At 41.6% G+C, this 17,446-nt stretch overlaps 1 protein-coding gene across 3 annotated transcripts in view; it reads right to left on the reverse strand.

Annotated features, from left to right (window-relative positions):
• Positions 1–2,727: 2,727 nt before the first annotated feature.
• Positions 2,728–17,446, reverse strand: part of c23h8orf34 (chromosome 23 C8orf34 homolog) — an 85,978-nt gene continuing 71,259 nt past the window's right edge. Inside the window, exons 14-17 of one of the 3 annotated variants that reach the window (XM_053674970.1) lie at positions 10,976–11,410; positions 8,655–8,751; positions 4,467–4,514; positions 2,728–3,802 (exon numbers count right to left, since the gene is read on the reverse strand). In XM_053674970.1, coding sequence (XP_053530945.1) covers positions 3,795–3,802; positions 4,467–4,514; positions 8,655–8,751; positions 10,976–11,410 — 588 coding nt within the window. In that variant the 3' untranslated portion in view covers positions 2,728–3,794. Of the gene's footprint in view, positions 3,803–4,466; positions 4,515–8,654; positions 8,752–10,975; positions 11,413–17,446 lie in introns of all 3 variants that reach the window. The other 2 variants (XM_017452684.3, XM_017452685.3) reach the window with 2 other exon arrangements.

Genomic DNA, 17,446 nt, shown 5'->3' on the forward strand with positions numbered 1-17,446 from the left:
GACAGTGTATTTTGAAGAGATGATCGGCGTTAATGTTAGTAAGAATAATGGCGGAGGCTAAGTCTGCAGTAGTAATACTTCACTTAAGTTCTTCCGATGCTCACGAAGGCAACACATTACATGAAGACCCAGGGGGGTGTAAACTTTTGAACAGGATCATCGGTGTAAACTGTCATTCTTTTAGTTTAACGATCTTAATTTTTTTTCATTTTCATTTTTTCACATATTTCCATGTTTCCCAGAAGACAAAATAACACTTTACACCGATCAGCCTGTTCAAAAGTTTACACCCCCCCGGCTGTTAATGTATCGTGTTACCTTCTTGATCATCAGTGAACGTTTGCATCTTTTGTAATAGTCGTGTATGAGACGAGTCCCTCAGTCGTCCTCAGTGTGAAAAGACGGGTCTCAACATCATATAGCCGCTGTTGGAAAGGACTCAAATATGCACAAGTTGCTGGAAAAGTAAACAATGTGCAGGACCTGGAGGTAAGTTAGAATAGCTAATCCACCTACTGGCATGTTTCTGGAAGGTGGAAGGAAACTGAAGGACCCCTATGCAGAAACCTTTCTACTTTTACTTGAACTTCTGTAAAGAGTTTGCAGCTCTACGTCCACTTGTACCAGCTTATGCATTTAAAAAAAAAATCAGTGTACTTTTACCTCCTCTGCACACGAAACAATCTGAATCACACAGATATACACGGAGTGTTCCTTTGGACAAATCTACACCCAACTAAAGTCCCCAATCTACTCAATTTGTGCTTGCAATCAAAACCAAAGCAATAAAGAAGAAAGCACTAAAAGTATAAACTTCCATGGAGATGAACTGAAAATAACATCTAGCCGATTTCCGTTTGTTTCAAGCAGGAATGTGATGCTTCAGAGTAAGGACAAGCGAAGCACTAAATCAGCGACTTCGAATGAGTTCGAACGGCACACATGCGAACAGTTAAGGCTAATAACGTCGATCCAAAGTGAGGTATGTTCTCCGAACCCTTTAACCACATCCCTCATTCCTAACAGCAGTCTAAACATTATAAGGGAAATACCTGATTGAGATGGTACACATACCACAGTTAATAAAATTGCAATTTAAAAAAAATCATTTTTACACTGGAAACGCTTATGATCGTTCAATCATGACTCCTTTTTGGAAAAGCAGACATGCTGAAGCTTGTCAAAACCCACATCCTGCTTAAAAGCCGTGTTCGGGTTTGGAGAGGGCCAGCTTAGTATACTTAGGACGCTGGCAGCGGCCTGGTGATCTCACGCTCCTGTCTGAAAGAACGGGTCTGCCCTGAAAAACGAGTGTGAGGCTGCTGTTTGTCGGTCAGTCGTGAGGTCATTCGCACACAACCCGGTGATATTTTTGAGAAATTGCAATAAAAAAAGGGAGGTGATGGAGCCTGGAGAGATTCATTCCTGGGAGAGGTTGATAAAATACGTCCAATATTAGTTCCAGTAAATCTTATCGCGTACCGAGGAAGGTGCATCCAGCTGATCTGCGTTTATCTAAGGCCGTGCCGAGCTTTCGCAAACGCCAAGATCGTTACAACTCGAAGAACTCGAGGCATGAAACAAGAGCTGCTGAAATCGCAATCGCGTCAGCTCGGAAAACAATATCTGTCGGGCTGATGGAGAAATCGTGGGGCTTTACTGACTCTGAAGAGAAGTAAAACTTCCAGAGTATACAGTGAATGTCACACGAATGTGTGATTGTTGTAATATATGTCAGCGGTGGTGGAGCCAGGGTTAAAAACCAAGTGTGACTTGGACCCCATTCAGATACGAACGAATCTTTTCCAGCAAAATTCCTGCCCAGAAACAAAATAGCCAGACTCTCATGTTTCCCCCGAGCCGAACGGTTCTAAACCAACGAAACAGCCTACTTAGGAACAGCGCCGGGTTCAGAGGTCAAGCTCAAACAGGATCCGTGCTTTCGACGTCACTGAGACTTCTATCAATATCAGGTCCTATTCAAAATACGGAGACGTATGGAATTTATTCTGTGCGGTTCCAAAGTGCTGAGTGAGAAGAATGAGTTAGTTTTTCCTTTTATTTTCTGACCTCACCGCTGCCATGGCAACAACTAGCAGTGTTCAAAGTGATGTCACTCTTCGAGCTGTTTTCACTGAAATGGGTCTCACCACAGCAATGGAACTAGGCTTGATGTTGATCGAAATAAATAAATAAATAAATACATAAGAGCGTCAACTGATACAGAAATATATGCAAAAGTTTACACACCCTTGGGGCGCAATCAGCACCACAAAAAAAGTCTAAAAACAAAAAACTGGCATAAATTAAAATGCATATATCCACAGTAAGATTTCTGGGGTTTTGCAAGTTTCAGAATCGGCTATTAGACACCACCTCCATCATGACAAGGTTTAAAGAAAGAAAACAACAACAACACCCCCACCCCTCTTTGTTTTGAGAGTGGAATCTTGAAAGTAATTTATTCTATTCATTCATTTTTTCATAATCACGGTGGATTAGTAGTTATCATGTTTACCTCGCCCCTCCGGGGTTTGGGGTTCGAATCCCACCTCTTCCCTGTGTACGCGGAGTTTGCATGTGCTTCCCGGGGTTTCCTCCCAGGGTTTGATTTTATTCACCTGTTAGCAATGGGTGTGCCTGAAACACCTGAACTCAATCATTAGGAGGGGTGTCCACATACATTCGGCTATACGGTACGCACGTATATCGTATATCCCGTACAAACGGACACAGGACAAGACAAGGAACCGTATAAATCCGTTTAATTTGCATCATACAAGGTGTATCAGGCTATATACGTACTGCATCATTAGTACAAAATAACAAATAAATCTCATCTTGTTCTACACGCTACTTTTGTCATTCATCGTAGGAAGTAAAAGAGTGCTTGCTGTGTTGGTCGTCCAGGGCAGTGATACAGAATAAAGCCTTTTACACTGTATGAGATGATCCCCGAAAAAAGCCCCCAAAAAATCGTACTCAAATTCTATTTCAAATGAAGTTTCTCTAGCGATAGACCTGCAATTAAAGAAAAATGTCTACGTTCTGCTTGTTTACATTCAAGTTCTGGCTTGAGCAGAAAAACACAAACATTCTTCAACGTGAGCTTGAGGTAATAACGATGGGGTTTTCTGTACGCTTCGACATTGCTACTTATACATTTCAAACACTGACAGAACTTTATTTCTTTGTATGAGATCGCACTAAATCTGCCGCACTCACGCAGCCGAATTCTTTTATGATATGCAATGATAAAATTGGGCTGAAAATCATACAGTGTAAACCCGGCTTAAGGGTGCTTCTCTACCAAGCTTTAACATTCACATATCCAACTAACGCCAAAGAAGGCTGCCATTTCCTTTGCTGGAAATGGTTATCAAAAATTTCTTCTTCTTCTTCGTCTTTTTTTTAAAATCAGTTGGCACATAAAATCGTATACATAAATAACTTCAATGCAAGGCCATGGGTCAAGGTTTTCTCCCAAAATTCAGTAATGGGAAGCATGCTAAAAAGGCAAACAAATCAAACAGAGCAGATAGACAGCATTCTTACCAACATACTACATTCTCTAATTTCAAGTATTTGTACTTTAGCATACAGATGTGCCAGGTTCTAAGAAATATTAACCTCTGTGGAAAAAACAAACAAACAAACAAACAAAAAAAGAGTACACAATCCTTTTTCTTTTAATAGGAATTATAAAAAATAAGTCTCTCTGGCTTATTCACAATGTTCAAAATGCCCGTTTAGATTGCATAAATATGACTGGGTCTCGGTCTGCAGTTGTCATGTTATAAGCCTGTAAATAAAAAGAAAGCAGAGGCAAAAATCGTTAGTTGTTTGGAAACGGGCTTCATTCAAATCCAACCACTAAAAAGAATAATGACTGTGGTAATGACCACAAACACACCCTTTAATATTCGAACATGCCAAAGATAAACATGAAAGTGGAAAAATGAACTGCTGTATGAATTGCCATCCAATCTGATATTTTATGATGTGTGTTTTTGTGCATGGATCTAGATGAGGTTGCTCAGAGAAACCTCCGTAAAATCCACCCATCCCCCCTCTCATAAGAAACGACGACCGCAGACGAAGCCGCCAGACGCTTCCTTCACTTCTTTACTTCTGGAGCTGCCTGAGTCAATGGAAATGGGCATCAAAAACAGCCTCTTTTCTCAGCAGCAGTCTGGTGCGCCATCGACTCTCGCAGGCGCTCTATATCTTCTAATAAAGATGTGGTAATAATAGGCAGCTCTACAAACGCAGGCGAAGGCATCTGACTCATTCGTGACTAATTTGGAGGGAAACGCTAAGCGTCAGAGATTTGTCTGGGATGAAATCACTGACACAGACCGGTGGGGGAACATTAAATTCTCCTAATGGGTTGTCAGGATTCCTACACTCGTGGTGTCGTGATGCTTTTACGCCTTCATAGCTTAGCAAACATTTAGCAGGCTTACCTGAAAACACCGATCGCTTACTGGCGTCTCTCATTCCGCCAGGGTTACCTACGAACAAGCACAGATGGAAAAGATTTCATAAGGAACCATTCTACAATAGAATAAAATAGACTAGATGTTTGGACAGACGGACGGACGGACGGATAGATAAATAGGAAACAGGCAAAGACACTGAAATAAATCATTTATAGACCATATATACATTGATAGATCTAGGGTGGAGGTTGAATGGATGGATCATAAGGACAAAAGAAGTCTAAATGTATTAATGTATGCATACATGGATGGATTGCTTGATGACTAGAAGCACAGATGGATGGATGGATGAATGGATGGATGGAAGGATTGATGGCCTAATGGAAAGGTAGATGGATAAATGGTTATGGATGCATGTAAGAAACGGTTTTACAGCAAGGTGGGAAGGATGATGTTGATAGCTGGGTGGATAGATAAATGGACAGATGAATGGTGTGGATGGATGGATGGATGATGTGATAGATGAAAGTAGGATGAAAGATGGGTTTGCAAGTACCCATCTTTTCACCCATCAACCCAGCATAAATGTACAGAAGCACCTCCAGCATGCATGGATTGATAAACGGATGCATGGATGGACGGATGAATTAATGATGTGGATGGATTGGTGTATGAATGGTTGGATGACGCAGACGGATGCATAGATAGGTGGATGGTTAGGGATAAGGTTGTACAGTCCAGCAAACAAATCCAATACGACAGGCTTAGTACTCTGGAGACTGAAAGCGTGCCAGTTAGGAGTTGTAGTCCGTTTCCGCCATGTTTCTAGGCTGCGCTGCATTCTGGGAATTGGAGTTCCGAAACGGAGTGGACCTGACACGGGGACAGTATGACGTTGGTAGATGGATGGGTAGATGGATGGTTGAATCACTGACATAGATGGCTGGATGGATGTTTGGTTGGACAGATGGATGAACGAATAGATAAAAAGAAAGATGAAGAGGGTGGATGGATGGATACATAGAAGTACCTACATTATGAATTAAAGAATAAATGGATAGGTGGACGGATGGGTGGATGGGTGGGTTAAATATAAATATCCTGTACCAAGATTCCACTGGGTCTAGATTTACATCAAACCCTGTCTGTACTCCAATACAATGCTATGCTAATAAAGGAATCAGTTATCCAGGCTATCCTTGGGGACATTTAACCAATATTTGCTTTGTGGTTGATGTTTTAGTGTGATGTTGCGCATGTTGTGGAACACACACTTTAGCCCACAGCAGGTTGTTCATCAACTAACATTGGGAATTGGGTCAAACGCACGAACCACAATAAAAGAAGGAGAAAGGCGAAAAGGCCGTGTTTCATCTTTCAGGGTTAGTGGTTAGCCCATTCTGGAAGTCTCCGGAATAACAGGAAATGGTTATGAGCGCTGCCCGCTCTCTTCGCGTTCGTACCATAGGCTTGGAACAGGCTCAGAAACAACCACTGGCATGGAAGTGCAGACAGGAAAGGAGGGGTAAGTGAACCCCTGCTGATCGACTCAATGAGCACCTCTTTCAGCATGCCAGACAGTACACAGACATGTCTGCTAGTTGGCAGTGCCAGTGGCTTCCTGGCTCACGACTCTCGTCCTATATAGGAACCTATGTTTTACTGCATATGCTGATGAGATTTGATTTGGCAAAAGAAAACCAGCATTCCGCTGGATCAGCTCTCGTATACAGTTACATTTTTTTATTTGATTGCAATTCCTGCGTAGCATTTCGTCAGACTTCGTTTGTTCCTGCCCCATGATTTCGATTAAAAATTGGACGGAGCCCTGTCCTGCTAATTTTGCAGTTTCAGATCTGGATACGTTGTTTACTGGATGTTAATCGGAGAACGTTTCAGCGTTTTAGAGAACAGACGGGGGGGGTCAGCTGAGATAAAAAAAAAAAAAAGATACTGAGATTTAATAACACATGAAGGTTAAGCCAAAATGGCTGACCTTTCCACTTGAATGAAGTCATTTGCTGGAGCAAAAAACATTGTGCAATCCCTTAAATACAATACTTAGAAAGATTAAGAAGTAATCAGCTGTCCACACACACATGCACACACTTTTACGTAATGCACAAGCTCGAAGGCACTGTTTCTGGGCCAGGACTTTGATTTAAAACAACATTAATGTCATTAAAAGACTAACGGCTCCTGGAGGACGCGCTGCACCGGCCGTGCCATGCGAGCGGAGAAAAATGAGGCCAGCGGTATTTATTAATGACACCGAGGTACAGTTTGGGCAGAAAACCATCCCTTTGCTGACTTGGTGCACGCTTAAATCTTTCGGTATTTCCTTTGAAAACGAAACCCTAGCTATAATCCACTAGACAATATGAACACAATCAAAGCGCCTGCTGCATTTCAGCCTCCAAGCCAAACAAGGCGCAGCCGCGTAGTGATACCGAGAGAGGTGGGCTTTAAAAACGTCTTGGCACGCTGAAGGAACTCACAGGCAGTTCTACCTCAGCTCCTCTCCTAATAGACAGTGTCTATTACTTTAGAAGAATGTCGCATCAAAAGCATTGCGATGAATAAAAACAGGGTATATATCATTTGTAATCAGATCACTCTCATATTCTTGGTAAGAAGATATCACGGCAAAGACACAAACACAGCCGTTCTGTATACACACCAGTAATCAATATTAATTTAAACCCCCACCGCTACATCCTTCTCTATTTGATGATGTGTTGAATATACTGCTATACCACTGCGACGTTAAGTGCTCGATTATGATTTACGGATAAGAAACCGATATCCAATAACAAACGGATTGTTATTTAACAACGAAAAGCAGGAGATATTTATATCTAATATTTATGGAAGGAGTCTCCAGTGTCCACGAGTTTTTTCTCCATGGGCAAGTCTTCAGGACTTTGCGATTCAGGGTTGATCGATAACATGACAAGATGTTTCTTTTTTGTCTGATTAACTGTATAAAAGAGAAAATAAGAGAGGCTGGTGAGGGAGCTACTACAACGTAAGAGATAACAGGAAGTAACTTGTCTTGCAGAAGTTCCCCAACATTAAATGTAAACTATAAATCCTATAATAAGAAAAGGACTTCTTTAGCCCTTTCTAGCCCTTTTTTTTTTTTGAAAACTCCAGGCTCGCGTTTCAGTGTAAACAGACCGAAACGAAGACTTTTAAAAACGAAGGGTGGCTCCGCCCACATTCGCTTCCTGATTGGGTCTTCTAGATCATTGTGTATCCGTCCCTGATTCGTCAAGCCCCTACCGTATGACCATTACACTACCTTGATTGTACACACAACAACACGCAGACTGAACCGCAAGCTTTGCTGGCTTTGTCGTCATTCTTAGCAGCCACTGCGCAATTCAGTTCTGTATTTTAGAATACCGCAGCTGCCTACATGCGCAACAGGCGAGCTACGATTAGCGCGATCGGCAACAAATCTCATCTCAAGCGGCGTAAGAACGCCTACATGGAACGCCGGTTTGGACTAGAAACCGACTTCCTGTTTACACTTGTATGCGCATGTCCAGTGTGCACGAATGGTCACGTGACATGCGTTTTCGTTCGTGTAGCGCGGACGGCGATCTAGTACCAAAGCGAATCCTGTTCTAACCTTAATCTTCAATTTTGTATCACTCCATACGACTCGAGTTGCTGGAATAGATACGATTTTTGCAAGTCTGAGACCATGTGGATGTGAATTTAGGGTTAGCTTTTGTATTTATCAATTTGTATTTTAGAGAGAGAGAGAGAGAGACAGAGAGAGACAGACAGAGTGAGACAGAGACACAGAGAGTGAGACAGAGAGAGAGAGAGAGAGAGCGAGACAGAAAGAGAGAGAGAGAACAAGGAGAGACAGACAGAGACAGAGACACAGAGAGTGAGACAGAGAGGGAGAGGCAGAGAGAGACAGAGAGTGAGACACAGAGAGACAGGGAGAGAGACAGAGAGAGAGAGAGAGAGACAGAAAGAGAGACAGGGAGAGAGACAGAGACAGACAGAGAGAGAGAGACAGAGAGAGAGAGACAGAGAGAGAGAGACAGGGAGAGAGACAGAGACAGACAGAGAGAGAGAGACAGAGAGAGAGAGACAGAGAGAGAGAGACAGGGAGCACTACAGCAGTTCCGGTAAGTGCTGAGTAAAGTTGATTGTAAATGTAACCGTGTTGGAAAGCTTTCATATACTCACACTTGTCCTGCTCTGGACGCTCCATGCACTCACTCTCAGTGTCACTGGGGATGAGCCAAGGCTGTCTGACGGCCTGCAGCTGCCGGTAAAACTCATCCTACACACACACACACACACGAGATCACACAGGATTGAAAATTACACTCATGATAACATTAAAAAGAACGTTGAACTGGACACTCTGATACACCGCACATGGTCTGAGATGGTAAAGGATTATCACTGTATGCTTTGGTCAGAATGTGTTTATTTTTCTAGAACAGCAGCTCTGACAGCAGTTCTGGCTTCACAGTAACATTACTGCTTCTTACACAGGGACTTGTACGGCAGACACGTCACATATACTCATTTTTTATTTAAATGTGTATACTGTACATTACGATGCTGAAGTTTTCTGTACGGAGACGTTTATTTCTACGTTTCGGAAGGAGTCTCCAGTGTCAGAGCTTTGTACCATTCAGAGGTAAAACTGTCATTTTTAGTTTTCTGTCAAAAGGAAGTCTTCAAGATCACATTCAGATACTGTACATAGTCAAAGGACAGAAAGGAAATAACACAGCTGTATGTTGTATGTTGTTAATATTCTTTAGAGCTAGGATATCAGTGCTTAAGGAAAACTTTGAGTAAATCAGTCAAAGCCCTAATAATAGTCAGCATTCTAGTTGCTCCCATGTCGAATGAGTCTATCAGTGCTGGTGTATTAGCGTACGGAAAAGTCCAATCTTCGCATTACGCTGAGATCTTCATCTACGGCAAACTCGAAGCAGAAAGGAAGAGAGCTGGCACGCGTGCTTGTCAGACCCATTACTTTTACAGATGTTTTTATTTTTCTTTGAGCTAAAGTGCACCTCGGAGTCGGGTCCTCGGGGCCACCGTCTAATAAATAAATTGCCCTGCGTTCCCTTCTGTGCACTTTTATGCCTTCTTGTCTTTCAGTGCTATAAGGTGACGCTGGTCCAAGGCCTACCAGGCAGAGGATGCAGTCATGCATCTTTGCTACATTTCAGGCCTAAATTACCCACAGGAAGGCGAAAAAGAAAGACAAATCGTCCTCCATCGCCTGTGTTCCTGCACATCCGATCTGCGAGGCACGCTGCCGAATAACTGTTTCCACTCCAACAGCACGCCAGGTGGCTCGAATCAAAGAGCGTTCAGTGACCTGATGTTTCTCATAACATCACTAGAGTATTAAGTGTAGGATCTGTTAAGGAGCCACGGTGAAACTGTAAACTCCCGCTAGTGACGATTATAGTGCCTAATAAAGCCGTTTCGGGTCGAACAGCGCTCCTGTGATGAGGTCCACGAAAAATACTAAAAATGAAATACAGGAAGATGAGAAAACCAGTCCGTATATATATCTAATCTCAGATATGTGTCAAATTTTACTGGTGGCTAAATCACCGACCTCAGGTTTACGAGCTTTACACGCTTCCCAGATCCTTTACAAGCCTGCGTTGGGCCCATGACAGAAGCTCCGGTCGTGCTGCGCTGCTGTATCTGAACGTGGCCGAGAATGATTTAACACCGATGTGATGTCTGAGTGTGACACAGATCTGTTCCAGAAACCCTGCTCCAACTTCTGGCTCAGATTAATTACTTTAGTATCCATGAAAGTGTCATTTCCAGTCATTTTAATTCAAAAATGGCCTGGAAATAGCAGTAACATAGCTAATTTTCGTTCTCATAGGATAACCCCTCTTAACCACCCCCCTAACCGCCCCCCACCCCCATTCCGGAGTAAATGCGCCTGCAAAACAATTGACAAATAAATCCGGTTGTTCTTGCTCCTCTGTACAATTTCGTAACTGCTAATAAGCTAGCTTGCGTTGCTAATAGATAGACAATTGTAGGATTTCAATATCCGAGTCTCGATATATGGATCAGCATCTTCTCCATGACCTATAACAGAAGCCAATCCTGTCAAAGTATACCATATACCACCTAAGATTTAGCTAGCGTAGCATGCCGGTCCTGTAGCTAAAAGTTCTCTGTGACTCCTGCTACAACTACAGCTAATAAACAACCTCACCATGACAGCGTCATTTCTAGCCAAACATCTACTGTATAAGCATGGCCCCAGGACTCTTAGAAAAAGGATTCCTCAAGGGTTTTTTGGACAGTTAAGGGTACCTGGCTTCCTAAAAGCTTTCTACTTACCACTCTTTATTTTCTATAAAAGTGTAGCACTGAATAGACAGTACGTGCTGTTAGTAAACCTTTGGATTTTGGTCTACTTCCTGTTTAGACATCATCTTGTATTTGAACTTTGCTTTTGTATCTGGAAAGATTTGGCTTTCGTGGCCGTGTGTCACGCGGCTCACCTCAGACAGTGTGCTGCGCAGACTGAAGCTGTCCGTGCTGCTGAGACCTGGCGGGGTCAGAAGAGGTCGTGTTATTTGCCCAGTCGGGGTAACCGGTCTGCTCCTCGAGCGCCTGTACATACGATCTGGGTTTCCGTGGCTAGTAGTGGGTAGAGAGCGCATCATGAGGCTGTTGGGGGTCAGGGGCCTGCTGGGCGTCTGTGGTCTGCTGGGAGTCTGGGCTCGGCTGCAGGGGTTGCTGGGAGATTTAGTCCGGCTGATGATGAGCGGCAGCATGGGAGTCTTGCTTGGTGAGTTGGGCTTGGAGCTGAAGCCTGACATGGGCAGCGCGTTGGCACTGTGGGGGTTCACGGGCAGGAGCAGGCTGCTGTGAGGGCTGATGGGACTTCTACTGAGCTTCCCTTGTTCAGCCAGCTTGGCCAAGTCCTTCTCCACCTCTGGAGAGAATAAAAGTGGATTAATGGAATAAATGAATGTAGCTTCTCAACCGATAACATCGAGTCCAAAAGTTTTTATAAGCCTTAGGACAAAACGAAGAATGCACAAAGGTTACATTTTGTGGGTTACGGTTCCACAGGCGTTCTTTCTTTATCGTGGTACTTATACCAGAGTGTCATCGAATTCGAAAATCTGATTGGTTGAAAGGTGCTGCTTAATTTTCCGAGGCCACTCATTCAAATATGTTATCGTTTCTATAGTAACGACTAATCGTCAGGAACTTGACAGACAATTTAAGAGGTGTAAGAGGAATAAAGCACTTCATGCATGCTGTTATAAGAAAAGAATCAACTTTATGGCAATAACAGATAACTCCGTTTTACATCGGACCACATCACACTACCCTGTTGTTGATTATTTTCGTTAATCTTTCATTCTGGCAGTGATAAACATATTCTTTAAACCGTTTTGCCCATTAGAGCTGTCTCCAACATCTTCCTATCATCTGACCAGCTTTTGGATCCTCACAATTCGAATAAAACTTCTCTTTCTTGCTTTGCGATCTTTTAATGAATAAACTGTAAAGTAGAGGAACATTTGGCAAATGTTTGGGTCATTTTGACCTGAGAATTAAAACAACTGTTGAAAACGAAACAAAAACCCATGAAATAAGCTGTGCGCTGTGTTTCAAAGACTGGTATTACTGTAGGATCAACAACAGCACAATGTTACCTTGGGTTACCTTAAGAAAACATTCCACATAATACTAACCAGCTGATGTATGGGATAGATGAATATTAAAAAATTATTAAATGAATTCATTAGCAAGTAAAGAAATAAATGAAGTAAGAGATAAAATACAACGTGGTGTGCTGTAATAGGAAAAGAGCAAGGCCCTTAACCCTCACCTGCTCAGTTGTATAAATGAGATGAAAGTAAGTCGGTCTTTAGAAGGGTGTCTGCCAAATGCCATAAATATAAATGTACCAGTGTTATTGTAGAGACGTGTGAATTGTTTGCCCAGCACTGGGCTCAAACTCCTCCCCTTTCCCATCTCCCTGCTCACTAGCTAAACACAGAGTCACGATACTCTACAAACAGAAACCCAACAGTGTCCTGACTAATCGTATAGCAGACTTGTGGCGATTAAATAACTCATTTGTTTATACTGATTGAAAATATCATTCGATTTCCATTCCGCCGGTGGAATGCACGTGCCCTCCGAGAAAGGGTTAATATAAACCTGTGATTTAAAGAAAATTAAATCAAACACCTCCTGCCTAATAGGCACCCTGTCCAGGGTGTACCCCGGCTTGTGCCCGATGCTTCCTGGGATAGGCTCCAGGTTTCCCCGTGACCCTGAAAAGGATAAGCGGTATAGAAGATGGATGGATGGATGGATGGATGGACCTCCTGCCTAATCAGATTCAAGAATTCAAGAGCTGTGGCAATTCAAAAAAATATATGAATGAACAATGGGATAAATGAATGTACAAGCTATTTAAAAGTGTTACAGTCACCCACATCCACTTATGCGTGTGGTGATACACACATGCGGCTGCCGTCTAATCCCTCACATATTTAGTCAGCAGCGTGAGAGCATCGTTTCCTGCTGTTTGTCCCGGAGTGTTTTTAATAGCTCCGGGTAGGAGTATTTACTGGCTGTGTAAATTGTGTGAGAGGTTGCTTCCTCTGACAGCGTTCAAAACACACTTAACAGAGCCACAGCTTCAGTATTCGAATCCGAAATATACTCGTTGGCTTTGGTAGGTGTTCAGATGTTGCTGTTTGCTCCGTCTTTCTCAGAAAGAACATCTGGGCTGTTCTCACTACGCTTTTATGTGATTAGCACCGCTCTTTTTCTGGGATTTTCCTTCATGGAAGAGTTCTATTCTCCAAAATAGGACTCCTGGGAGTCCTGGGAAGCACACATGCGTGACATGCAAGAACGCGGTGATGTGTATTTCGTAAAGCATCACTTCTTCTACCATGGGCAAAAATGATCATGTTCATAACAGAATTACGAGATTACAAATTCGGATCACATAGAGTATGTATATTCCACATGTCGTCCACACACAGAGTCAGACGTCTATTGCGGGAAACATGGCCGAAAAAAAACCCCTATGTAAATTAATTCCAGATTTATCTGTGTTTTGTGGATATTTCCTGGTTTCTGATCAGTTTAGATTCATGTGTTTGTCAGACCGTAATGTATAATTTGTTACAGTCCCTACCGAGTTAATTTTTTGTAAACTTAGGTTAGTGAAGAATGATGGAATGTTGTGACATAAATCTTATCTACAGTCCCCTCAGAAACTAATGGGAAAGGCAAGGGCAATTCCTTTGTTTTTGCTCTAGTATAAGACATTTGGGTTTGAGATCAAACGTTGAATATGTGAAGAGAGTTTCGAATTTTAGCTTTTATTTCCTGGTATTTATAGGTAGATGTGTTAAACAACATAGGACATAACACCATGTGACTGACAGGTGCTTCTTGTTTCCCAGGTGTGTCCTGTTAGATTGACGGTTTAAACAATAGATAGATCTGAACATCTACTCTTAGATTTAGCCTTCGGTTTCACCTGTGAGGACTGCATTTGTTGTTAAAAAGGATAAACCCACATGAAGATCAGAGAGCTGACTATGGGAGAAAAGCAAGTCATTTTGAATCTGAGAAAAGAGGGAAAATCAATCAGAGGCACTGCTTAAACATTGGACATAGCCAATACAACCATTTGGAATGTCCTGACAAAGAAAAAAACACTGGTGTACCGAGCTACAGACACCGAATGGGTCGGCCAAGAAAAACAACAACAACAAGCGCTGTGAACAAACCCCCTCAAACAACAGTCAGTGACATCACCAACAACCTCCACATGGGTGAAGGTATCACAATCCACCATACGAAGACTTCGAGAGCCGAGAGACCTGAAAGCGCAATGTCTTCCGCACTGAAGACTCTTACTGTGCTACAATGACACAGTGTGTTTAATCTACATTTTTCACCTTTTTGACTCTTAATGTCCATTGCTGTACCTTTAAGGCTACATTTACATTGTACCTTCTGTGACAGAATTTACTTCTACTGTACTGTGTATTTCTCTGACATTCTTACTCCAAATTGTAATTTAACAAACTGTTAAAAAAAAAAAAAAACCTATGTAGCACACAGTGGCAGCTTGTCCACATTTAAAAAATAAATAAATAAATGTTGTTATTTCTCAGCTATAAGCTGATGTAAGGCAATCATAGGGCAGCTACTGACACACTTACTCTATAGTCCATAAAGTTATCATTGCACCTGATGGTCAAAAATGGGAACTGCAAAAAGCACTAAAAGAGGCCCACTGGGGCACAAATCACTCTGCCCCATTCTAGGGGTACGATCAGCAGACAGATCGTTATTGGCAGGCTCCCAGAGTGTAAAAATACTCATCAAGATCTAGTTGTAAAGCTAATGATCTGATTACATCTAATACATTTCTACAAAAAAAGGCAAAGTGTAACTACAGACAATGTGTCTATGATGTACAGAACAATTTCTAGGGATAATGAAGTGGATGCATCGGAAATGCATCCTCTTCCAAAGCCAAAATCTATTGGGGCTAGCTTCAGGTCTTTTGTAGTGGGGCTAGAACTTTTGCTGAGACCTGGCAACCCTGGTTAATGACAATACCTTAAACACAGTTGAAGGTACATCTAAAACTGTCTGGATCAAGGTGCTAGACTGTACGGTATCACTAAAAGTAAACATAATATTCTGTACAGTACACCATATTCGGCTTTACGTTACTAGCCAAGCTCATCTATGGGTTAGCAAGGTCAGAAGTCACTGAAAACAGGTTCGCAATGTCAGAAGTAAGTGTAAGCTAGTGAAGGAGTTAGCTATATAGCTCCGGTGCAAGACTGGTTGTGTTTAGATATGTCACATGATCTTGTTTATGCTGTAAAAGTGGAAAAACCGCAGCTACACACTCACAGATGTAAACAGGATGCAGGGAATGACTCTGCCACACGCTCTGGGTGGAACAGTCAGGGTTAAATCTGGATTTAGGATGCCGGGGATGCACTAATTCCTTCACTGGTGCTAAGAATCTGTTCTTATATATATATATATATATATATATATATATATATATATATATATATATATATATATATATATATATATATATAATTAACAATTAATTTATGTCCAATTTTTTGGATAGGCAATAATAAACTCATATTATTGAAAAATGCAACTTTTATTATTGAAAATGTGATCATTTGATCTGTACTGATAAGTTTTGTGTTGATTTTTTTTACTATATGATACTTTCCACCATTGCACATTGTTGCCAATTTACTAACTACCCCCAATAAAAAAAAATCTTTCAGATTTTTAAATATATTTTTATTACTTGAACTAATTCAAGTAATAAAAATCCATAAAACTATTTTTTTCACCCCACCCCATTCCAGAAGTTTTTTTCCTTTCCTTTTTTTCCTGTCCTTGATGTTTTAATATAAGTAATATAAGTAAATCATTTTAAAGCACACTGACACTAACAAGTGAATGCAATGAACGCATATTCAGTACGTTCTAATGATGATCAACCCATGACTTTTTTGTTGAGCTCAGTCCCAAAAGTCATAGGTTGATCCCTGATAATATTAAGTCATCATTTTTAACATTTAGTGTTACTGAGGCGTAAGGCTGCGTTCACGCCATATCAGAATTATCGTAAATACTAGATGACAACCCGGAGCTGTATCCAGCTGTTCCCGTCCTCAGACTCAGATTATGCTGTTGACAATTGCAACTGTATTGCATGTCCGAGGTCAAAAAAACACTTCAATGTGCTCATAATTTAAACTGCAGCATTACCTTTCCCCCCAGTGTCACAAACGACTCGTTAAATGATCCGTTCTAAAGGATTTGTTCTAAACTCCTCCTTTCAGAGAGCATACTCTGCTCTGATTGGTCAGACATCCCAGTCTGTTGTGATTGGTTTACCGCTGTCAGTGAGCAGCCAATGAAGACCAGATGCGGGGCTTTTTGTTACAAACCTACGTAGGTTTGTACAGGAAGTAAAGGCTGGAATCACTAACGACTCGTTTCAGCTGTTCAGAATCGGTTCCTTCTTTCAGGAGTCGATAACTCCGTCTGTCGTGCGCTTTGAGTTTTTTAAACTTTGCAGACATTTCTACATTCACAAACATCTCTATAACACGCTTCATGCAAGGTAATATTTGACAAACCATAAGAGGTGCACTTTAAGACATTAATAATAGTCAATTATACAAATTATTACACTTTATTACATCTTACCGCTGAAGCCACCCCATTTCGAGTGTTTCCGCATGATGTCGCAGCAGTCATGTGGTACAAGTCGGAGCGCTCAGAAAATTCCTAGTTTACAAGTTGAAAGTTGTTGGACGCCTTTTTACGATTCGGAATCTGGTAATTACGGTAATTACGACATGGCTTGAACGCAGCTTAATCATGATAAACCTTCTCATTACTTAAACATAGTGCTAGTAGTATAAATTTGTCTTCAACTGATGGAAATGGGCTTGTGCAAATAAAATACCTGCTCTTCGGTTTTAACACTGACTACGTTTACATGGACAGCAGTATCCTAATTATCGACCTTACTCTGATTAAGATAATAATGTGATTAAGGTGTTTACACGAGTCGCTTTTAGAATACTCCTGTCATGTTCCCGTTTTACATGTTTTAGAACATAATTAGATTAACAGCCCGCGTCATTACGTCACCGCGCCACGCCGTCCCTCCAGAATTTCACGTATCAACATACAGTTCATCTACGTTATGGTACCGTATACAGTTTTGGGTGTTTTTATTTTTATTTTTTTACGAACGCTTTAAGTGCAGTTAATTATTTGCTATGCTTTACGTGCTAATAGACAACTGCTTGAAGCGGTGGGTGTGTCCCAAATCGCGTAGTTACCGTCTATATAGTAGCCGAGATACGTGTATTTTTCCCCACTACAGGCCTGTAGTAGGAAAGTATGCGATTTGG

Source organism: Ictalurus punctatus, chromosome 23 (genome assembly GCF_001660625.3).
Source record: "Ictalurus punctatus breed USDA103 chromosome 23, Coco_2.0, whole genome shotgun sequence".
NCBI classification, from domain to species: Eukaryota; Metazoa; Chordata; class Actinopteri; order Siluriformes; family Ictaluridae; genus Ictalurus; species Ictalurus punctatus.